This window comes from Vanessa tameamea, chromosome 8 (genome assembly GCF_037043105.1).
Source record: "Vanessa tameamea isolate UH-Manoa-2023 chromosome 8, ilVanTame1 primary haplotype, whole genome shotgun sequence".
Classification (NCBI taxonomy): domain Eukaryota; kingdom Metazoa; phylum Arthropoda; class Insecta; order Lepidoptera; family Nymphalidae; genus Vanessa; species Vanessa tameamea.
Genome location: NC_087316.1, coordinates 7428720 through 7455420, shown reverse-complemented (window position 1 = coordinate 7455420; position 26701 = coordinate 7428720). Strand labels below are relative to the sequence as shown.

Genomic DNA, 26701 nt, shown 5'->3' with positions numbered 1-26701 from the left:
CCATCGCTGTCGGTTGTATTCACTAATCCTGGCTGACAGGCGGGCGGCGCAGAACCGCGTCCCTGAGACCATCACCTACGGGAAATATTGATCTTATTTGAGCTTGATTAACTCGGACGTTGTCGACGTGCTAATAATATCTCTACTCTGGCACCGATCCAGGAGAGGCCTTAATGGTACTTCGATACACGACAAGTTTTAAAGGTTACACAGCCATCCGATCCATTTGATATCGCAAATTACAAGTAAATTAAACGATTATTTACACAAAATGGTATATATTTACCACAATAACTATAAATAAAAGTTATTATTTTTTATGATAAACAAATAAATATATATATATACCCGAAGTTCATTTTATCAGTGTCTACAAGATTAACATTTTTAATTTGTAAAATATTAATAGCGAAGATCCCATTATAACTCCCTCCTTTTATAGCATAGTTTGACAATATATATCGTCTAAATAACTTTTTTATTTTATAGTAACTACTTACATTACCTATTACCACTAACGCATATAGTTTTAAAACTAATATCACTGAGCCTTTGAGAGCAGGACCAACTTGTTATATATTATGAAACTCTGCTAATACTGAAATGTGAATACGGATTTCGTTATTCACGTTATTACACTTGTATCCAATTCATGAAGGATATACATATTCCCATGACAATCCGACAATGCGCTCACAAAAACATTCGGCACGTGTATCGCCTCTTAACGAGACTTCTTTGAAACTCGTCTTTTGAAACCGATGATAATCCACAGTTAGTAACTTTTCATAACGGCTATTAAAGGACAAAGTAGGAATGCGTATAACGGTCTCGGTTTACGCTTTATATAGTTCTCTGAAACTTTCAAGTTGCTTGCGGTCTCGGGGGTCATGGGTCCCGACGTTTCAAAGCTTGTGAAGTTTGAACTTGTCCTTGTAAACTTTTTATTTCTAGTCTTAAAGGAATTGTATGAAACTTGATAATAAACCGAATATATTCATATAACATACAATTAAAAAACTGCTTTAAAATAAATTATCCTCCAAAAAATCTTTTATTCAAACATAATCAAATACCAATAAATAAGTACGTTTGGTCTACAATAGTATTGATAATTTCGACATATAGGTGAACGTTGCAAATGGTGCCGTGAAAAGGAATTATTTTTTATAAAGTCTCCTTTTAACCTTTGTAAGAGGTACGTTCGCAATTTTGTAATAAAATCACACTATTTCAACTTTAGCAATAAGAATAGGCTATTTATATGCATCGCAGTCCGGGAAGAAGTATATGTAATAGTCGACGTTATAGAACACGTTCTGCGTTTGCATACTTTAGAGTTTAAAATGGCTTATAGACATGAATCAGCAGAGGTTAATTCGAATTCAAAACAGGTGCACGTTCGAAGGCACCATGCTCGTCATACAGAAATACGAGCCATACAACACGTCTTAACAGGATAGGCGAAATATTATTATCACAAGATTTATAAACAGTCACGTTATATCCTTTTCTTTCTCGACTATTGTGAAACTAAGCTGGGTTATATATATATACCGTTTTCGTTTTTATGCACCAATGAATATTATTGTGAGGTAACGCTACTAATATACCTTATATGTAGATTAACTTTACGATCGCTAATTTAGAAGCATATTATGAAGGTACCTATTACCACGACAGGCAAACGAACGCAGCTAATTGACATAACAATGACAAGATAGGAGTTGAGGGTTCTTATCCTGCTGTGACGTAATTCTTGTAGTTATGTATAAATAAATTCTTATATATTATGAGACACTTCAATTCGAAAACTTCTAAAACGTTGGTAAATTCGGTAATATATATGTATTTACTTGATCCTTACGGTCGTGTCTTAGATTTTTTTTTAATTAATTATGTAATTAACCGTGAAATATACATGACAAAGAAACGAAGTTTCGTTTCTTGTCTTAATTTCTAATAAATGTCGCATTAAATATAAAGACAGTGAACAGACGACAGGTATAACAAGCGATGACATTCATATTTTTATGTTACATCTATGTCAAGTAAATGGTAATTATGTTGAATATTATTGTAAGAAGTAATATATTAATTTCTAATTTTATATAAAGACAGTAACTAAACCGGTACGTAACAAGCTCTGAGGTTAGTAGTTAGAAACAGGTAACTTTAATATCAGTATTTAGTTACTTTTATAAACTTACAAGTGACATTTTACGTGATCGATATGAATAAAATATATTATACATGCAAAGACAGCATACATATTAGTGTTATTACGCAGGATTGATGTTCTTTTCCATTAAATAATAAAGCACAAATAGCGTTAATTTAGTGCCCATTAAAAAAATCTGTATACCTATTTATAAGTAATATAGAATAATATGTAGGGTTGCCATCAGTGCTTTTAAATAGAGACTTAATTTAATTATAAAAAAAAATCTTCGCTGTGTTGACAGCAGCTTAATGATGGTTAACACGCCAAAATGACGAATATAAGAAAAATATATTGGATATACTTAAAGTACACATATTTAAAAAAAAAAACAGTAATAATATTTTAATTCTAGGGACAGTTGGCAACCCTACTAAATAAACGTATGAGTTGATTTAAAATGTACATATTATGTTAATTAATACACGACATACGCATCACATAGCAAGACATGTATTGCATTCACATGCTTATAATGACAAATTTTACAATACCAGTAGGGTAGGTGTTCCTGTATCGATGACATTGCCGTTACTCACCTGAAACAAATGAAGCTGTCGTTACTATTAGAAAAAGATTTAAAAAAAAATAAGATAATCAAACGACGTTATCTGTTTCTAATCTGACGTAATAAAATATATTTTCTCCTGTGGTTTTTGAATAAAATTTCCAAATTAACTTTTATAAAGAGCTTACGTTTGAACAAAATCTTTAAAATGTTTAATATGTTATTTGGAACGACGGTTAATGATGCGCCACGTATTATTTTAACCAATAGTATGATGTATATTTAATTACTGTTAAAATACCTACTTTAAACTTTCAATAGTTTATTATAAGACGCGTTTGGTTACGATGTCAAGAGCTAAAACTCAAATATATTGTTTAAAGCCATTGATCGATAATGTGTTGTAATTCAATTCGTATTACGCATATGAATTGAACAGTGCACTTTAGTACGGTATTGCATTACTGGGCAATCGCTGTGGTTCGACGAGGCATCGCTTCGGCCGCGAGCTCGAACCACGCTGGCAGACGCCCAAATATTTTTCGTTTGCCCGCTAGAGACCGGGATAACTTGCCCTATTCACCTGAATCGGAATACATTTGCATCGCTTCGAATAGAAAATAAAGGTAATGATAGCCCAGGTTTGCCTTGCTCAGTGCGAAATAATAAAAAACGCGTCGTTTTATTATTCCGCACTTGGCTAAACAAAATGATATAATATTATTGAATGATACATTAACAACTGTAAATGTTTCGTCTTAATATGCATGACAGATAACAGTAAATGTACATAAATATAGATAACCTAAGGGTCAACTGAAGTAACCATCGCTGGTATTGGTTTATATTAAACATGGTCGTCACTATCATATGGAAGATTATTTGGTAAGTCGAGAAAATAGTATGTATCGTCGACATTATATTGCCATTGAGTTTGAGACAATTTGAATAAAGATTTTACAAACATATCAGATTACGAATTACTGCCTTCATCAGCATCGGCTATAATTTTGTTTCAGTTGAAATTGTAAAAAATACCATGGTTTTTATTTTAAATGGTCTTATTAACTATTTTATTAAATTGTCATAAAATGATATCATTACCATATCACACAGATTTCCATTAAAAAAAAATAGAATTTTATTAATTTTTCCAAATTTTAGTTATATTTTACCACCAATTAATGCCAGTAGCCATCCCAATTTATTAAACACACACGTTATGCCTTACAAAGTATTATGAACACAAATAACAACGATTAACTTTCACCTTATAAATTAACTGAACAAAAATGTCGTAATCAAACAGAATTAATCGTGATATTACAAATGGGTAAAAAACTAATAACTATTACCACATACAGCACATTCGTCAATCATGCACGTCTAACCAGCACTCTTGGTATAAGATATTTAATTATTTAACGATAAAATAAACGAAACATTGATCTTTATCATGGCACCACCCACAGCTGTAACTTAAAATGGAACCTATCAAAACAACGATTACTTTTATTATATAATTCTAGCTCAACCCGCAGTTTTGTCCGCGTTTAATTTATGACGAAATCCTCCTAAACCTGCCACTATGCCAGTTTAATTTTGTCATCATGAATTATTAATAACCAATAACAATGTTTAAATATATAATATAGATACAAAGTATTTCAATTATTAAGAACCATCAAGAACCAAGCTTTGAGACTGTTAGACTAATGCAGTCTTTCATATTATTATTTTTAAATTAATATTACTGGAATATGTTACTCTACTTAGAATATTTTTTAATCGTTTCAATAGTTTCAGACTATCGATTACAAATACACATGTATTTACTTTTTATTCTATCCTATAAGAGCTATGCATTTTCTGAGATAAAAACTTATTTGCTATTCCAGACATCTATCTCTGTGTCAAATTTCATCTAGATCCGTTCAGCCGTGATTGCATAACATCCATCCATCCAAAGTTTCGCTGCAAAGGACTTAATTTGGTTAAATTATAGTAGCCGCTATAGCAACTTTTGTTCACGTGGGTTTATTGTTAATTATCATATTACATACTATAAAAACCAAGTGTCCAAGTCGGTTCTCTCTGTGTATCTTGCGATAATACTAAATCAATACTGAAGGGATTTGCATGTAGTTTTCACTAAAGGCAGGAGTGATTTAATGAAAATGGCATGAGAAATTAGGTGTACACAAAATTAATTCAGGTTTTATGTAAATTTCCAGAAATATGACGACTCGAGGCGTGCGCCGCGTAAGTAATGTTTTGCGATACAAGTGTTTTATATAGGCCCTTATTCTATCCGTGCGAAGGCGTTACTTGGCTAAAAACAGCCAGAGACGGTTGCATCTTTAATTAAAATATTATAACAATGTACATTTTATATTAAAAAAATAATTAAGGATACGTATACTGTGTCGACGGTCGCAATGAAAGTATATTTTGACAATCTCTTCAAGTCTACATGTGTGGTATTTAGTATTCACTTAATATTTGACGAGTTTCGTAACAACAAGAAGACCAAGCGATGTTAAAGTAGGTAACCAATAAACCAGTTTGATTGGCACGATGAATAATTGTACTTTTGTTGATTTAACGCATCTTTATTTAAAAAGGGTACACTTTCAATTACAAATAATTACTAAGTACTTTTCTAGTAGTCTAATCAAAAAACTTATTCGTGTAATTTTTAATAAACAATGCAGATTTTTTTAGAAATGATTTTATCATGACAGTGTTAAGACATACCTGGATCAAACATTGTTAATCTTAATTCGCGGTGGGTTATTAATACAGGCACCAGATGCATACATCTCTTGAAAGATGAAGTGCGGCACTATATAAACATTACCGCGCTAGTTTATTGCAAGGCGAACAAATTCTACAATGGAATGTACTATATAATTAGCTCAAATATAAACAACATTAATTCATAAGATAATTGATTCTACGTTTTTACACGTATTTTTAGTTTATATTAATCTCCTGCTTGCTGAGTGATACATTTTCTGACATTCTTCTCACAAAACAGTTATCCAACACTTATCCGTTTGCCCTTCCACCAACCTATATCATAAAAAACAAAGATTTTTTTAGTTGCCACGGTTAATTTTATGGACAACTGATCGTACTCATTACCAAACCGATTTCTCTATTGTGTGATTAATCAGTCTAGAACGTACTGTTACGGTAAATTCGATAAAATAATTATCCTTTAAACGCGTCATATCCCGCTTTCAATACCAGTTTAAGAACTTTAAGTTAGAACAAGTTTTAGTCTTAACTAATACGTCGCGGTCAGGGCGTACACTGTTAACCACAATCGCAGTTATTGAATGTAAAAACTTTGGCTGCGGTGTCCGTAGCTTTTGCTTACGCTTGCGCACGATTAACTTGCCAACAGGTATTTACCAACTGGTTCGCCTTCAAATGCCACATGCAATACTATGAACACGCTACGAAATTGTTGCAGATTTATATCTTCAGATAAAACTGCCAAAATGACGTGAGTGCAAACATCGTAATCGAGTCGAACGCAAATACGCAGCATTTACAATAAACTGAATTGAATAATCTTGAAATACTTAAATCTTACCCACTGTAAACCACCAAGTCACGTAAACACAACTATACTTTCTTATATACTATACTGTCTAGCGAAAATCTATAATACATACAACAGACATAAAAATCTTGTTTCGCTCAATTACTTGATAGCGTGACCTCGTTATCTGCGTGTAAACAACAAACAATGGCTTTACATTCTATGAACAAAGATTATTGCAGGAAGACGCATCATAAAACAAAATAATGAAAAGCTGTCTTTATTAAAAAAAAATCTAGTATATATAAATTACATTGTTCAAATTTCGAATCTTGTAACAACGAAAACTAATAATAAAAACTATAAAAATGTTCTTTAGCTTAATCGACATCAAGCCTCGACGAATTGTTATAACTCCATAGATCAGCATGGTGGAATGATCACCAAAATTACAATTAAATTACAACTTAACGAGGGAAAAGCCTTTATCTTTATTAGTTACCGTTTTTTTTTTTGTGAAACCATGAAGAGCAAAGTAGTTTACGTCTACTTGCAGTATGCGTGCAAAAACCACTGATCCAAAACAACATACGGCTAACGTTGTCAAAATATTAAGAGGTAAACTAAAATAATAATTATACTGAAACGTGCATAAGTCAATAACGTTACTTATTCAACCCGCCGGGGATATTATGGAAATTATACACTAAATGGTTTTAGATAAGCTTCAGCTTATTTGTAATTAATCACGTATTTAATTAATATTTATTACCGAAATGAGATAATAATGTTAAAAAACAAACAATTGTGTGGAACGTTCGCTATATGTGTGACCGCGGGTGCCTAATAGCTGATGGGTGTCTGGCGGAGTATGGCGGTTACATTAAAACTTTTTGATTCATTTTAAGTTATTTATTAGTAACTTATTTTATTTTCTTAATAAGTAAAATTATTAAAACAAAAAGTGCTTAGAGCATGAACATTACCTGCTTGTCCACTTTGGGGCTGATATTCTAAAATAATATAATTATAATAAATAACCTACGAATTGTATACAATATAAAACCAAAATAGATTATAATATAGAGGCAAATAAAAAAATATATATACAAGTTTTAATAACTTTTATTTTTATTTTAAGTAAAACCAGGCTAGTAACGTAGTCATAGTGCTTCATGACGTCTGTGTCGTCTGTCTGACACTTAATTTATTTGTAAATTTATTTTTATTTTGTAATTAAAATCGTATTAATACATCTAACATCATCAAACACGAGTGAGTTCTTATTTCTTTAAATATATCATTGATTACGATTGTAACAATGTTCATTGCTTCTGTTACATAAAATAAAAGTACATAAGCAGAGACGATTTTTACGATGCATAAAAGCGTGTTTACAGTATGAGAAAGGTCCAATATTAGTGCTCGATAGTTTTCCCGCTTTCAATAAGAAAATATATTTTTTCGTTGATCAGACATTTTACAAAATAAATATTTACTACATTTGGTAATTGGTCTAGAATCTAAATACACCGTATCTCGCATATTTATATGTATTTTTGTGTTTCGGACTAAATAAAACATAACATTTTTGAGACTTTTCTGTCAATTATACAATTCTTATGCTTAGGTATTTCACAAGTATAACGAAAAATATAGTTCGATTTCAAAAATACCTGAATACTAAAACCTAATACGAAAAAGGTAAGATTGAAAAGGTTCCTCGCGAGATATGTGTCCGTCCGTCTGTTAATAAGTCGGGCTTTCTATCCATCAGGATTTACAGTCACAACAAATCTACACTACGATGGATAATAACATTGAAATTTGGCACAACTGAATAATTCAAGATTTTTATTTATAAATGAATGTCGTATAATATGGACATAACACCGTTATTGTATTTTCTAAATATTTTACTCATTTCTCAGGGCATAACGCAGTACATAATATATTCTAATTCGATGTAGAATAGCCTTGCTTTTAAATACTACATATACTAATACAGATTGTGGTTCGGGAATGCGAGATGTATATACCAGTAGCTACTTATATCGTCGTCAGTCGTGATGCGATAGTGTTTAGCTCGGAATCCACGACTTCTGTTGGACTAATGCCAATGTGTATAATGATTTTTGGGAACATAAACGTGGACATAATACACCCATAAAAAAGCCACTTTAAGTAACATCAAGAATATTTGATAAGAATTATTATTTATATACATAATTACATATTTACGTGTTTTAAATAATGAAAATATTTTTATTAAAGGTTTTTTTTCCCAACATTGTATAGTTAATTAAACGAAAGATAATGTAATTAACATAAAATATATTGTTTTTAAATACTATAATAGAATGAAGTAAAAAGATAGTGTAAAATACCGTTTATTAAGTGTCGGCGATGTTATAAAAGTTATTGTTTGCAAGATGCAATGAATGCCAAACCACAGCTGAAATACAAAGAAGGAAGTAAACGAACAAGTGGTTAATAAAACCACGAGCAGCGTTAAAACGCCACAAAAATATTCAAACGATTACCGCCTACGCCTAGATATGAAGAAAGCGGAGATGAAATTGTAATACATTGTCAATGGCGTGGAATTAATGAAATAATTTTGCAATAACAAAGCAATCAAGTTTGTCAAGTTTTTTGTAATTTTTAGCGTCTACAGTATGTTTCATATATCTTGATTCAAATATACTGATTGTAGATACGTATGCTCGAAGACAAATGAACATCGCTGCACCGATGCGCAAAAATGTACACAAAGAAAGTAGGTGGCACACTCATTTCACCGGGTGGCATTATATAATGTCACGAACACTGTCTCTGTTCAAGGTATACACAAATGAGATGTACATCCCATCACATCAACAATCACTGGATTTTTTTTATGGTTCGATCAATGTATAAAATATAGAATAAATTTGAAGTGAAAGAAAGAAAGAATTGAGAAAGTAATCGTATAAACATACAAAATCTATCGTATTTAATGATTTAAGAATAAAATGCAACATAAAAAAACCGTTTAAACTTGGTTGGTTAAGTAGTTTTCAAGATATTAAATATGTTTGAAAGAAAACATAAGAAAAAGTGGCATAGAGCATTATGAAGTATTTGCGGCGAATGATAAGACGAGTTACGATGTTTATTTTATTGTAATCGTTGTTTAGATCACTATATATATAAATGACAACACCCGTGCGAAGTCGAGCTAGGTCGTGACTCGCTACATTATTTTATACATGGAAACCAGCGACGCTACCATTATACTGTCTAAAGCACTTCACAGAGACTTCAGACAGAATTCATTCAAACTTCAAAGAGATAAGTTTTAACCTATTCTTTTTTTATAGTAGTCTTTAATAATAGTTTCTGAAAAAATGGATTGTTAGAGTACTTTCATCTTCATCTCCCTTGAACAAAATTATTACTTTTCTACTTGAGTGTTTCGAAACTGAAATAATGAATAATTCTTAATTTTTAATCAAATTATGGTTAGACAAAAGTCTTTTTAAATAGAGGGTGAATAATTTTCTCGATTTACCTTCAAAGTTTGAAATGGACGAAATAAGTAATTCATTAACAGTCGCAACAAGAGCGGCTGTGTTACGAGCATTAAATTAATTTGTAACTTTCTCGAAGCGAATACAACAATGAAGCCCACCATTAAAGCGGGTTCTGATCCGTTCTGAGGATACGATAAACGAATTATGAAGAAAACAAGTAAAAGCTTTTCCTATAATTCCACGGCCAGGATTTATATCAGGTACCCGTATATAGCTAGCTTTCACATCTAAAAAATTATTACAATTGTAATGAAATTATCATTTGATATTGCTTTGCTCTTAAGATTCCGTCGTTCATTTCGGAACAGGGAATTATACTTTTAGTATTTGATGTTATATTTGTATATCTTACATACATCGGTATTAAAATAAGAAATTATCCGTTATTATTAATTAACAATTTAGCAAATTTGATGAGTCACGGCTACTTTTAAATTTAATTAATTTTATATATCCACTTCATCGCATGTGTACAGGTGTAAAAGATGTTTTTTTAATTTTGTTTAAAAAAAAAGAAATAAATAAGGCTTGGCAGTGTGACAATTTTTTTTGTTCTTGACAGAAAAACCTAAGTTTTCAATCAAACGGATCCGTGATTCCATATAGTGGCCTCGGGATCTACGGCCGCATAAGAAAGTCACTACCAAGGCAGTTAATTACTTACAAATAATATACTAAGTGATCGCACCCATAATTTATTTCGAGTAATTCCAATGACTATGAAATTCTACTATCCACGTAGTTTGACACGTATTTGACCGAACTGTCATGTTGAATGCAACCATCCTTATAAAAATAAATACATAAATTCAAGCTTAAATGCGTTTCTTTGAAAATAATACAAGTAGGTATATTTTGGGTATTTCTTTTATTTTTATTTTCTATTTATAGAGGTAAATTGTGTTACTTGAGTTTAAAGGGAGAGTCTGCTGTCTTAATTAATGATATAATTACTGTTTTCTAGGGACCTTTTAAGTACCTCTTATACAAAACAATTATTTTCGTTGTAATATGTTTGTATGAAACGAATCAGAAAAAAAGACCGTTAAACTTAAACACGTCTAGTGTTAGCAAAGTTTATCATTCACAGAGGTCGAATAGCGTATGTACAAAAAAAAACATTAATACATTAAAATGTAAATTAACACTTTAAATAAAATTTTAAAAATGTTATTTATTACAGTCAATTTTAAAAGTTCAATATATATTTTTTTATATATATCATAAGATTTTTTCGACTAGAAAACATTTTGGCAAGTTCGTAAAATTATTGTTCTTATTGAATAATAAATTACAGACAAACAAAGCCAGATATAGTTTTTTTTTATAAGAATATATAAAATCCGTTATTTATATTTTAAAACGCAGACGTAATACGCCTACATATTTGTGTATTTGTTACAGGATAAAACCAGCATAATTAAAAGTCGTCTTAACGTAAATTTCGGGAATAGAATAAAAACTAACAATCGGTTAGTACATTTAAAAAGGTGGTATGGTTTATCGTGGCGTATTAAAAAGCGAGACTCAGTTAGAAAGTGCATGTAATAGAGGAACATTAGAGCTCAACGTACGTTGAACAGTGTAATTGAAGACTCGTACGACGTCACAAACACGCACCGGTAATATGCAAGCAACAAGACGTGATTACTCGATTTGTTCGGCCCCTATAAAGATATTGCAGAACACTGTGCTACTTTTATATAATAACGCATCTAGTAGCATCTATTACATTTCGTTTTAATAATATTTTGTCGCTTATGGAACAGTAATATGTATAACTATTGTTAACAATAAACAAACAAAAATATATTTTAATAAACTCATTGACATTGCTTCGATGGTGAGTGACCTTGTGTAAATTTAACACAATTTAATATTTACCTGCATAACAAATGTGAATGTGAGTTTTTATAAATAAAAAATAAAGGATTTAGAAAACGAAAATAAAATACGATGTAACGATATTATCACGACCTCTCAGCACATCAAATTACCTATTGAAGAAAGAAAACAAAGCTTTGAAATCTATAAATAATTGTTATTTTACGTTTATAAATAACAGAGTTGAAGTTATGTTATTTGTAACCAACACTTACGTTACGATAAAAGGATTATATAAAAGCCTAGCCTCGCGAACCCTCAAATCTTTTCTCAGAAATCTATTTAACAATAGCTACCTGTAAGAACTACAAAAATGAACGGTTCCTGGGCAGGTAGCCGGATGAATTGAAGTTATCGCGTCCGTGAACTCAAAATACGAACAAAGGGAGTTATGAGAATAATTTGTGGGTATTACAGACTGCATCATGTTCACCTTGAAGTAGTGAACCAGTTCCTATAATCTTCTCAACCATTTTTTAGTATTGTTATCTGAACTTATCAATAATTTTAAGCCAAATTACAATTTGTTTTTATGATTGAGCGAATAACAATAACGAGCCGCAGCAGCCTCAATACGATTTATTCAAAGTTTATGAAACGAATGGTAACTTAATCTATGCTTTGAAAACAGGCTATTTGAATTTTATCTCAAGTTAGGAAAAATTGAAATTAATTTTCTGAACTAGTGGACCGCATTATACTGTCAAAAATCAAAATCCAACTTTAAAATATAATAAAAAACATATTTTTAAGCAGATTTATAAAGCTAAATGTTGTGTAATTCATTAAAATATGAATATGTTTCGTATGTTGCTCGCTTGTTTATATGTACATATATCGTTGCCTCTATTGCTAATTTTTTGGCAAAAACTGCTAAAAAACATAATCTCTTATATACCTACCTACCTACTTAAAATAAATTCTTAATACCGATTTATTTAATACGATTATATTACACAGATTTAACAATAATAAAATCACAAAATCGATTGAATATAATAGATATTAATTAGTTTATTGCTATTTATCATATTATTAATAATATACATATTATATAATCGATAAATGTCGATCTTTTTACATCGTGAATTGCGACTGATAACATTTACAATCGACGTCACAATACTGAACGACTCGTGACACCCAGCTCGTTAGATCACATACGTTAATGTAGAATTAACCATTAAGTGTTACACTGGTTTCCCACGCTGCGTCTTTTTCAGAAAGAATTGAAACCCGGGTCGTCGCAGGTGTGAGGGGTGCGATTGCGAATATGCGGGTTTAAGTACAATTGTATGTATGTTTTCATACATACTGACTGAGATGAATTTACAGAAATAAGACCGTACAAAGCCGGTATAATTTAGCTTCAATATGAGCGAAATGAACGTCGTAAAGATCACCGGTGCGTAAGCATGGAGCACAATCGTCTGTCGTTAGCCGCAAAAACAAGAAAAGTTAAAAACCGGCTTAAAATTGTTGCAGATATTAGCATCAAGCATATGTACTAAACTGTTGAACTGCATCGCTAATATCACGCGGCATAGATTACGCTCTAATAACTTTTATATTGCAAAATGTTTATTTACAAATAAAAGAGAATGAGATAAGTTCTGTAAAATAAGGTTTTTATATTAATTTTAATTTAACAAAAATATTATTTTCATTCTATAAGCAATTAAAGCCATTATTAGCATGGATGCGGATTGTTCCTATTAAAAATTTGATTTTAATGTCGTAATCAAAAGTTATACTCATTCCGTCCCTAGATACGATCGTTAATATATACCTACCTACATCTTATTAAATTCTATAACTAATAGGTTATCGGTTAATTTAAGATTTTGTGTTAGTTACAATTAACAGCTGATTTATATTAAAGGGTAGTTATTTGAGGAACAAAGATAACATTTAAATATAAAACAGTCAAATAACCAAAAATAATGTTTTTTGGCAAAGAAGTAGGTACTATGCCAGACATTCGTGAGTCGAGACATTGTATATAACATGCATGACATTTACTTTATTTCGAAAATATTCGGACAAAGCACAGTGAATATACTGCTTTGTTTTTCTTAATGTTATTATGTCTGTGTAATTATAAATAATCAGACTCCGATAAAAATGTTGCAGTAAACAACTTTAACGTGATATTTAAAATCAAAATAATTTATAACCATTTAATATGTAAATACTTGATAACGAAAATAAATGTTTGTGGCACTGTTTCATTATACTTTATATAATTTTCTTTTAATAAATATAGATCTAACTATGTAATATTATCTTATTCAAATTCCTTTACCACACATTTTTGATCATAACAACACTGACATTCCCATGTATAGGGTGATATTTTCATCCTCTGAACTGTTCAAACAGCTTCTGAGGGGCGACGGAGATAAAAATACCGCATGCGCTAAATAAACGAAAATTACAATGCAATTTCAGATCCTCGATTTCTGTTCATTACATTTTAACTTACTTTTTTTATTTAACGCCCAGTTTTGCTATATTTATACGATTTGGTAGGTACCTGGATCCTAGTTTTATTATTACATTGCTTCTCTTTTACCCATGCAAAAATATCCTTGTATAGAAAGAAACAGCAATAACAAATTCATTCACGGTTCAATGTCACAACAATGGATTGGATCGTTTAGTTACTTACTTAAAACAAGCTACTTTTAAAATCAATGAACAATATTTATTTAGGCTTGGTTTAAATTACCGACTTATAATTTTTGTTAACACAAATGAAAATAACTTTAATATATTTATAATTAAGTACAAAGTGATAAAATAACAATATAAATAAAGAATTGTCGCCATTGAATGAAAACAACTATACAATTTACAATGCTATTGTGTGTATTTATATAGTCGTAGTGGTTTGGTAGTAATATCTATAGCAAGCCTGCAACAACTTCACTCCGTACGGTCGTGAGTCGTCTATTGTTTTATTAAAAAAATTGGTAGGTACCCGTACCGGCTATGAGAAGAATTAACACCTCAAATTGATTTCATACATCAATTTACACAAAATAATACCTTCACTTCGTAAGCAAGTCACGTCCATGAGAAACGCCATGCGTCAAAATATATTTTGAACACTATAATAGTCAAATAAAGATTTAGTTTTGTAAATTTGAATACCATTTTTTTACTATCTCCGTTAAACAACACAGGTTTGGCTCAAGTTTATTTAAATAGATCAAAATACTTACAGGATAGTACATCCCCTGCGGCGGCAAAAAAAAGGCCCCTGAACCCCACAGCTTGCCGTTTATATTTACTTTGTGTTTCACAAAAATACACTCAACGAACGCCACTCGACTGGGCGTTAACTTCACACCACAACTTTTATAAACTCGAGGTAATCATGAGTATTAAATATATTAACAGTGAAATATGAACAATTTGTAAATTTTTAGGTTATGTAGATATAGCGCGGAGGAACGCGCTATAGCACTGAAAGCGGTTGACGTCGATGTGCAACAACGAACAGGCGCGCGTGGCGGCGACTTAACGAACCCATGCGAACCGCCATCTGTGAGAAAGAGATGAGACGATATTCCGAATGGGCTCGGATGTTTAACTGCGAATAGGCCATCTTATTCTTATATGTTAAACACAACTGCTCTATTCGGTGCTTTAACTTAGTTGAATTAAAGGGAGCTAAGAGAATTATATTTTTTACTGACAACATAACTGTTGTATGTATAAATAGTGCTAATAACTATAATCACAAAAATCTTTGAACAGTTTTTTTTTCGAATGAAATTTCACTTAATTTTATTAAACATATCCTATCTAATTGTTAAATACGTACATATTTATCATTTTAAACTAAATCCTAGATCTTAAGCCAAAAAAGCGTGCAATTGTTTACAATTTTTATAGCGAAAAGAGCGAGAGGCTCAGCAACTACGGTCTCCTTTGTATGTCCTTGTCGTTTAACCGAGAGTTCTTCGGATCAATGAATCGCTCCCGGGCCCCCCAGTCCCAGCGTCATCCCAACTTGTGTGCTCTGCGCTCCCTATTATTTTGTACCAATTTAGTTCCACACAAGCATATTTTAATGCAAAATATATTCTTAAAACGGTATACATCGATAATATATTTTATATTCATTAAAGTAGGTAAGTGAGTAAATGCAATTAATACGTAGTATTTGCTTTCAATAGTAGTGTGTAATCTTCTTAACTTTTACTGTAGGTATACTAGTGAAAATAAAAATTTACTGAAATTCTCATTACATTTTTACCGTTTCTAAAATGTATATTATATTAAATATGTTAATTAAACAAGCTATTTATTAATTAACTTATTTATAATGATAATAAATTTATTATTATTAATTTATTACATATTTTAAATAACATATTCAAGGCCTGTGTAGTCAATTATAAAAATGAAATATGTATTGTTTGTTCAAAAACCAAAATAGTAACACATGATAAAACGTATGGTAAATGATTGCACACATCTGTTTGTTTCATAGAGTTTAGTAATACAGATGGAATGGGATGGTTAGTTTTCAAATCCATTTGGAATGATTCAGAAATCCAGTTCATTTTTTTTTTGGAATGAATAACCACGGACGATGAAAGTTAGCTATAAGAGGACAAATACGTACAAATTATTGTACATAATATTTTTTTAAAAACTCGAGTGGAGGATTCAAGGGAACTTATTTCAGATTTTATGCTTGTAGTAAAATGTATGTTTTCATGTTTGTATTTTATAATTATAAATAAAACAAAGCTGACCTGCCTGAATTCATATGAGAGGTTGAGAATTATAGTAATTCGTTAATACGTCTTTAAAATTATACATATGTCTGCTGAAAAACTATTGGGTTCCCTCAACGCTAGATATTGAGCAATGCAGTTAAAATACTCACGCACGTTTCACGAGCTGTGTTGTGATTACAATAAATTGTGATGACATTGGAAACAAGAGCTATAGGTTTCAAGAGCCATCGAGAAATTTCGACCAACCCTTTTCCTTAGGCGATAGCTGACTTTAGTGCTAACTAGACGGTGTAAAAAACTAGATACACATTGTAAGACTGCTGCGAGGCCGAAAAGTTTGCAGGTAGCAGGCATGCAGGCGTTTATCCGACTTGGTTAGGATGGTTGTTTTAGAAAAAAACAAACATCGGTTTTATGTTCAGATATAAATAAATCGCAGGCTTAAAACAAAACGGTTTGGTTTATAACAAAAAGATTGCCCGTTTTTCGAAATAACTACAGAAACCTAGTGGCTCAAAGGCAGAAAAAGGGAGAATTATGTATGTCGATTTGGACTTTAGTTGTCAATTAATGTTGTCAATAAAAAATAATAAATATAACGTTTCTGGGGTCCTTTTCGTAGCGTGATTTTAAATAGTCCATAAATATATTCATGAATTGTCCTTTAAAATGCAAACAGATCTTTAAATCCAATTATTCTAGCGGCAAGATACGATGGCCGTTTTGACACATTAAAAAAGTGATGTGAAATGTAAATTTATTATCGATATAATATATTCAAATCTTTGTTTTTTTGCAAGTAATTTAATTCAAATTTTTGTTGCAAGTAGTATCTGATTAATAATGTTTAATAAAAAAAATATAAAATAAGTTTAAGTAATATATTCGAACGAAAAAATAAAATAAAATAAATAATTTATAAAATAGATAAAATATTTACTGTCAACACAAATATAACACCGACTACGAGGTCGAGTGTGAGAGTGTGACGTACACGTTTACGCAAAAAAATATATAAAAAAGTTATCTTCGCGGTACCCTAATATTTGTAGTTTAGAAATCACATTCGATAAATTTTATGACTAACTGCACGTCACTATTGACAATAAAGAACAACAATTTGCTCCTTTGATGTAATTATTTATTAAATACGAAACTTCATGAGCGGGCAAACATCAAAACGGCCATCATAGCGTGCCGCTACTTATAATAGTTCTAAACATTAGCTATTCAAACTCAAAAAAATAATTAAAGAGCTCTATATTTTTATATTATTAAATGGTTATATAGTTCGTTATATTAGTAAGTATGATTATTTATGATTATGAATAAATTTTTCTTTAAGAGAAAATATTATAAAAAACAAATAAAAATTATAGACAATTTCAACTGTCATTCAACATACGCGCATTTAAGTATAGGGCGCCATCTATTAATACACAGTGTAAAGTATATCACACCGCACTCTAGTGTATTATAACTGATTTATTGTACCCTGATACGTATTATCTTCATAGTTTACGATGGTTTCCGCTAGATATCGACACTTGTTCGTAATATTTCGTAAATGTATTGAAAGAATATGGAAGAGAGATATCTATATTAATAAACAAATAAAATCAATTTTATTTTAACATCTACTATGAAAAGTACTGGCTTGACAAAATATATTTGATCAAGCCAGTACTTTTCGTGTGTCAGAAATGGCAGTCATCAGCGTGTCTATCTATTTTTAATCACAGACACCGCTTACCAAGCTTTACTAAAATCTTGTACTACTTTTCAAGAACAGAAAACATCCATGTCTCGAAGTACAAACTTGTTTACAAAACGTTTTGTTAGGAAATTAGTTAATAATTAAATAAATAATAACAATTAATTATTTTAATTAAGTAATATTAAATTATTAATTATGCAAACTTATAGAATACTTAATTATATATAAAAATAATTTTATAACAAGTTAAAACTTACCCATATACAACCATTTATATAGTCCCAGTCTTGATACCACTCTATCAATAAAAGATACTTAGCTTTCATAATGTCGATTATCTATTTCAGGCCGAAAAAAAGGTCATCTTTTATTTGGAATAATAGGTATAATTAGCGGTTATTTTTTTTAGTCAAAGTTATTTTAGCCGATATGTTCTAATTTTAAAATTCAAATTGTTATTACGTCATCATATGTGTTTTTTTTATTCAGTCTTTTAGACGAAGTCATTAAACTTAAAAACCTTAAATATAATAATGTATAACTAGATACTATTTGAGATTTTTTAATTTAAAGCATCAGATAACAACATTCAATTATTATTATAATATATTATTAGTTTTAAATTAATATAAATGTGTATAGGTATATAATTATTTTTTTACAAAATAAAGTTGGAAAATGTAAACTTAAATCATGAGTAGAAAAGAATGTCGAAGGAAATAAAGGAAGGATGAACTTAATAATATCGGGCTTTTTGATACTTATCAAAAAGGTGCACTTGGAGCTTTTTATATTAAGATCAAATATATTGATACATAGAAATAGAAAATAAAATTTATGTAAATAGGGAGATTTATTTTATGTACGATTATTAAATATAAAATAAAAATATTAAGTATTTAATTAAAATCAAATCAATTAAATCCAGAATACTTTGTTATATATATTAACAAATCCTATTACATGCAGTGCTAGAATTTTTTCCTGAGCCGAAATAAATAGGAATCTAAAGATGATGAATTATATAAAGACGAACCTCAATAGTACTTACTTATGATTGTTGTAGTATTTGCTGTGATACAATACTAATAACTAATTACATAGATATATTTCCAATGAGGTCTATATAATTCGATTAGTAAATTTGTCGTGGTGGAATAATAGTAAATAATAACTAAATAAATACAGAATTGGCGGCGGCACGGGTGGGTCGTCTAATGACTACGTTGTGTTAGATTGTTTAAGAGCTACTTAAAGTTAGTTATCATTTATCAAGTAATTACGTTGGTTAAATGATTGTTAAATTTGTAAGAATATTATTTAATATGACTATTTTTCTTGTAATTAGTAATTAGATTGTCTGTAACATGTCACAAGTGATTATTGTCAAGAACGTTCAGTTTGAAGATAATGGCATGTGCAACAGCAAAAATGTGGTTGGATACAAAAGTAATAATAAAGTGTACCATACGCTATAGTCAAATTTTTCAAAGCCAATTCCTTTTCTCCCTTCTTTTACACAAAATAAGATATTTTCCAGAATAAACTAAGAGCAAAACTGATAAACTTATTGTCACCTCTAAGGAACCATTATTATAAATCATTACTGAAAAAAGAAAGTCAAAATTAACATCTTTAAAAATAAAATGCCACAGAAAGAAAACGAAGAATCGTCGAGAAACAGTAAATTCAGCTTAATGCACATAGTAATTCTCATGAAGAATATTGTTTTTACCTCGTTTACTTATTGCATAATGATTTTTAAAAAAAATATGGCTTTGGATACAAAAACATGATTAATTTTTAATGTTAAAAATGGCATATTACTTTTGGCCTGATGGTGGGGATGAAAGGCAAACGACAATTTGTGAACGTTAGAATCTATACTAATATTATAAATGCGAATGTTTTTTGTCTGTCTATAACTCTTTCACGACCAAACAAGTGAATCGAATTTGCTTAAACTTATTATGGAGCAAGCTCAAGGAAAGAAATAGGCTACCTGCCTAACACCTGACGACCAATCTCTAGAACGCGAGCGAAGCTGCGGGCTAATGCTGTAGTAAATTATAATGTTGATTTGTAGTGTGAAAATAAAAGTTTAATAGGACTACTATTTATTCATTTAAGTTAATGTTACTGAGCTTGAATATATTAAAAGTATATTAAATGAGTTACAAAATGCAAATGCGCGAGTGGCCTAAATACACATTGCTATCTATGCGTACCGCTCCGTCTACAAAATTAAAGGCTTCGCTTGTAAACTTTTAATAATATAACCCTATTTCATTTTACTTTTTTTATATTTGATAAGTAATCTTATGAAGTCGTCCACGGTCATATTCACTAATAAAATTGAATAATTTTTAGCTATTTGTGCCGGTAGGAGCTGTTGACATATACGTAAAGATTTCTGACATAGTATCATTAAATAAAGCAGCATTCAATACATCTAAGCCTGCATGGCTTAGCTAAGCCATTAGTTAGCATAGAGGTAAGAACAGTCTGTTAATTTCCCATAGTTGGGCTAACTTTCATCTCGAGGAGAAGGTTAGGAGTTGCTCCAATTCAGGATCAATTAATTGGGGTTTACCTGAGGTTGTACTCGCAATCTTCAATCTGATGAATGTGTTCTAGCCACCAGGTAAACTCTGCATATAGCAAGTATGTTATAAAATAAAATACAATAACTAAAATTAAAGTAACCACAGAAACAAGTTTTACTTTTGTTTTTTGAATGTCACAAAGAATCTCATTACTGTTGCTATTTTGTATGTTCTCCTATAAAACTTATATTATCGAAAAAAAGTAGAGAATTAAAAGGTAGTCTGAGGTGAGGTTTGGTGGTCTAATTTTAACAGTTTTTAAGGCTAGCATTGTATTACTTTTTAAGAAAACAGTTAATATCAATTAAATTTTTAATAAAACTTTGTATAAATATTTTTTGAAAATTACTATGAATTTTTGAATTATGTAAATTATACTTTTAGTCTGTAGAAACATGTCTTTATTCAGTTCCATATACCTCGTACATTAATTTAGTCAGCTAGAGGCGCTAGGGCCGTCCCCTCTCTCGATAGATTACATCAACTCAATATCAATATTATAATCGAGTATACATAAATATACTATCGCTGTTTATTACCAAGGATTATAATTATGTCTTATAAAACATCATCAAAGCTTCGATAAGCCATACATCACAATCCAAGAGTATAAAAGAAAATATAATCACTTTTAGCAGTGTATTATAAAACGAACGCGATGTAAAAATCAATTTCGCATTTTACGCCCGTAGTAACAACGTTCATCTACTTTTTATCCATTGTTTTTTAATGCAAAGAAACTGGTGAAACGAATTGAATGAATACTTAATCAGGTATTCATTATGCAAATATGCGTCGGATAATATTGGTTCGGAGTCGATATCATCATTTGTCTTTTTATATAAAAAATATAATATAATATAAATTATTATACAATATGCAAGGTTCTACACTCAGATTCATGCATTCACCTTCACAAATATAGAATACTTTGAGCACATCGAATGTATTTTTTGATTCAATCTGAAACTCGAATGAATCTTCTGAATTAAAGACAGTTTTTTAATGTTTAATAATTCTTGTAAATAGTTTTTCCAATCCAAATGAAATATTATAGAAAACGAAATGATAGTAAAACTAATGTATATGTAAAATTTTGTTCTTAAAATTGTTTTTAAAATCTTATTTATGTAGCTCATTAATTCATATAAAAAGATCAACTATTCACTTAATATATATTTTTTTTGTACTTTCGTGATGTATAAACTGTTAGCATTAATTTTGTCGAAGACAGCCAATATTGCACCTGAACAGTCATGAACAAAATATAAACAAATGGGTTTATATTTTGTCATGACTGTATAGTTTATTATGTATAAAATGGATAAATTATTTATATTTTTAAGACAACATTGTATAATGTATACACTGTTAATCCGAACGCTGCCTTTAAGGTGTGATCGAGGTCAGGCGTGACCTATCTCTCTGACTGATGTACTTTTCACTTTATCTTTAAATTTATTCCTATAAAACAATGACGTATGTCTGTGCATAACATAGGTATTGATAGAATCTAGTTGATAAATATGTATTTACAAACTATGATATTATTATTAAAGATTTACGTTTTAGAAAAACGTTTAATCCAAAAAAATAAACGGTAAAATAACAGCTACAATATTGTACAGAATGCATTCAAATTTCAACTGTAAGAAATGCAAGATGCACTTCATCCGATATAAATAGCTAGTGTAAAAAGCTATATAAGTTGAGCCGGAAAAAATACGCAAGTATAAGTAAATGTAAAGTATTTAAAAACTAGATTAAAATTTTATTATTGTTTTGAGGAAATCATTTAAATTAATTAATTTTACAATTTCTATTCAACCTACGATTAAGTAACCACGTCTGTATCAATACTAAAATCCGTTATATATATATTATAGCTGTACAATAATAATTAGGTAGTAATGTACTTATAGGTAACAAACTGGGAACTGGGAAGCATTTGGTATACGGTTTTTCTATTTCACTCTAGCCACTCCGCCCACAATTCCGCTAGCATGTGAGGGAGGTGTTAGGAGTACATGAGACAATGTGTATGCAAAATTTCGTGATCACCGGTTGAGTAGTTATAACACGAAATCGTTACAAACAATCCATCTTTCACATTTATATTATTGGGTAGGATAAAGTGGTAGAGGGAGTGAATCTTATAATATTGAACGTAATGTGCTTTCGCTTGAAATGAATAATTATCAATTATATCATAGCGTAGTATTTACATTTTAGGAGCAGAATAAATAATGGATTAATATTAAGATAATATCTTAGGTCGATGCCCTTTCTTAAGTGTAGGTACGCTGTGTTTTATAAAGCGAAATTATTTTAGGTAAATATTATTTCAAAAATGTTGCAACACACGGAAAGTCTCAACAACATTGAATCCCGGTTTAGATGAGAGTCGGTGTGTAGCTCTGAATGTTTATAATCTCTTATATGACGGCGGCTACACTTTTGACGCCAAGTGCTTTCACGAGTGCAGGTCATATTAAGTTCAAACTCCTAACCACAATTTAATTTTATATAAAATAATTTACTTTTAAAGTTAAACAGTCCTTATCTGAAACTTACTAATATTATAAAAGAAAAGGTTTGTTTGCATTCAAAAAGTTATACTTACCATTTACTCGTAACATATGTAGAACTTGCACATGACGTTCTTAGATTTATGACAGACTGTGGCAGCTCCTATTCCGGTGATGCTTAGGTACAATGATTCCCTATACTATACTATACTATAGTGAGACCTAAACTAAATGTAGTATCAGCGATATTGTAGAGTAAAGGGCATACGTTTATCAGTGCCACGATGCTTATTTATTAAGTTGTAGGTTTACTGTGTAGATGCGAAGAGTTGTAGAAGTAATGTTTTCCATCTGTAATGGGTATCAGCGTGGCGTATCTTTATTTTATTTGCAGTTCTATAAGTTATCCATATAAGGCCACCGATAAAATATATTAATCATTATATAGTATAAAACAAAGTCCCTTACCCTTGTCTGTCCCTGTGTACGCTTTGATCTTTAAATTTTAATGCGGTTTTTTTAATAGATAGATTCAAGAGGAAGAATTATATGTATAATACATGCACAATATATTAGAGAAACACTGATAATTAATTTTAGAATGTTAAATGATGTCGTAAATAAACAATTTTTTTTGCGCTCACATTGCTAACGCTGGCTGAACCCTACGAGATAGATCAAAATAATGGACAGGATTGTACACCTCAAAAAGGTCTTCAAAAAAGCGATGGTAGCTGTCTATCTCTTAGGGATAACCTACAATAACTATTTTTTATCCTTTACTTTTTACGAGAAATAATGGCTTATTTTCGAAGCGCTTTAAAGCAATACAGCATTAATCCTGATCCAATTAAATATCTTAAATACATTGTGCATTTAATATAGATCAATATGGCCCCTTAACAACATGTACTTTAAATGAATATTTTCGAAGATATTACAGATTTATAACGCAGGGACATAGCGGTTTCTATTGTTTCACAGTTTTTCAGTCATTAGAATGACTGAAAAACTGTGAACGAATATTAAGACATTCTGTAGTAAATTTAGTATCAGCATTGCACCCGTGTGAAGCCGGGGCGGGTCGCTAGTATTGATCTTCATTGACTAAACTGTGACATAACTAGGACATGTTTTGTTAATGCTCTATGAACTTTAAAACGCGGGTCATAATTTTATAATATTAAACAAAAAACGTAAGAAAAGTAGCCTGTCCTATGATATTTTCGCCTTTGGGTGATTTCTAACCGAGCAAAAAGGGTGGAAGCGCTTGGCATAGACTTAATATGATTCATTAAAATATTTACGTAGGTATATATTAAAGAAATAATTTCGTTAAAACACTAATTGCTCTCGGTTCAGATGGGTAGGTCGATAATAAATGTTGAAAGAGCGGTTTTCGTTATTATCTCTCGGCTTTAATCTCAAAGAAGTATTTATAATTATGCAGGTTTGGGTAAAACATATAAACAGATTTACTAAATTGTTAATTTGATTTATAAATAGATAGTAAATCTATTCAATTAGATTTTTTTTTTTCTAGTACACTTTTGAATCTTCATTTAACAGAATGGTATTAAATGCAAAACTACCACTAACGGTTCGGAAATAGATAGATTCTATCGAGGAGAACCGACAAGAAACTCAGTAGTCTCTCTTTCCAAAATTTGAAATATAAAGTTATGTAAAATAAATTAAAATCAACAATTTTAGTTATGTTATGTCAACAATTACATTTATATAATGTATATCCTGCCTGAAATTGAATAAGAATTAACTCCAAGCTTTTGTATTAATTGTTAATTTTGTTTAACAAACGATTTAAATTTATGATTTTGTCAAGTTAAATATATCGACAGGATTTTCATTATAGAATAGAATATTTGGCCCAGTGAGAGTTATATGCGGAGTGAAATTAAAAATAAGGCATTTTACAATTACGAGAACTACAGGAGTTCGACGCAAGTTTTATAATGCCTAAAAGTATATGAAGATCCAAACAAAATCAGAAAAATATATGGTATCCTTTAGGATATATGCTGGTTAGATAATGTGTTGAAAACATGATAATTTGCAGCGATAAAAAATAATCACAAAGTTACCTCTAAAAGAATCTTTGAATAGTTAAAAACCATACAAATATACATGCAATCGTTCTGGTTTATAATATATATTATATGTCTAATATATTAAGTATAATTTTAGTTCATTTACACATATCTTTGTATTCAGTTTTTAATAATTTAGATTAAAAATTATTTGTTTTAAATGAACAAATGATGTGTTCTTTACACAAACATATAATTTATTCGAGTTGTTTGTTAAGCATATAGTAGATCTACATATACCTATATTTATTATTATAAAATTATTTTGGTAAACCCGCCGTAAAAACGCATTAACTACACGCTTTATCATTTGGAACGCAAAGTTTGGAACGGAAAAGCCAGGTCCGCAGGGTAGAATAGTGTACAAAATTTTGTGGTTTGGCCGATCGTTGCGGAATCAAGAAAATTAAGTATTCGCTGAACCGACCACTTATGTCACAGCCTAAACGGGATCTTGTATAAATCGTTTTAATATTAATAGGTTCATATCTACTTTTGACTATAATAAAATATTTTATTTAAATCATATTTATAAAATGCATAATAATATCCGAATACATTAATCACAATATGGACGGAGCTTTAAGGCAGTTAGATATACATATGTATATAGAATGTACCATTTTTGTCGAAATTATTATTTTATACGCAAATTACCCATTCTGTTTTTAATGCGCATTTATTAATATTACCTATATTATGGAATCAATAATTACCCAAAAGCATAAGGGACCCAAGGCCTATACAGAATCCAATTTATGATTGATTCGAATTTTACTATTAATAATTTCAACTAATTAACAACTTACGATTCGATTTTTAACAGTCCGTTTTATTGTAGGAGTTGTGCAAGCGGTACTATTTTTTTGTATTATTTGATAGAATAGGCCTATTATACGCGCGAAGCTTGATCTAGCTGAGCGGAAAGACATGAGTGTCGATGTTTTTAGGTCGTTGGTGTCGAATTCTCATTTTTCAACAACTACTCTTGGAACGCAAGGAAACGTAGAAGTATGGATGGCGTAACTATTTCGTGAACAGTAAAAAGTAAACATGGATAAAACTCTTACAAACCTAAATTTATAAAATAATAAATATAGTTATCCGTTTTATGAACCCATATTTAATACCCGTGCTAATTCTGAGTTTTATATTCCTTTTCATAATTTATAGGCAGTTAAACAAGTAATGCCTTAACGTTTACGAGACTGAACTTTGGAAATCTACTTAATGGATATAATAAT

General features: G+C 30.2%; 2 protein-coding genes across 11 annotated transcripts in view; one reads left to right on the top strand and one right to left on the bottom strand.

Annotated features, from left to right (window-relative positions):
- Positions 1-26701, bottom strand: part of LOC113399815 (RNA binding protein fox-1 homolog 3) — a 70179-nt gene that overhangs the window by 25211 nt on the left and 18267 nt on the right. For 3 of the 10 annotated variants that reach the window (XM_064215637.1, XM_064215640.1, XM_064215634.1), the window contains exons 1-2: positions 14969-15334; positions 2716-2775 (exon numbers count right to left, since the gene is read on the bottom strand). The exons of 1 other annotated variant lie outside the window; for it this stretch is intronic. In XM_064215637.1, the coding sequence (XP_064071707.1) occupies positions 2716-2775; positions 14969-14980 (72 nt within the window). In that variant the 5' untranslated portion in view covers positions 14981-15334. Of the gene's footprint in view, positions 1-2715; positions 2776-14968; positions 15339-26701 lie in introns of those variants that run through there. 6 more of the 10 variants (XM_064215643.1, XM_064215642.1, XM_064215638.1 and 3 more) reach the window with 5 other exon arrangements.
- LOC113400061 (allantoinase-like) overlaps positions 2294-26701 on the top strand; it is a 153117-nt gene continuing 128709 nt past the window's right edge. The window contains exon 1 of the mRNA XM_064215633.1: positions 2294-2297. The gene's annotated coding sequence lies outside the window, so the exon portion shown is untranslated. The remainder of the gene's footprint in view (positions 2298-26701) is intronic.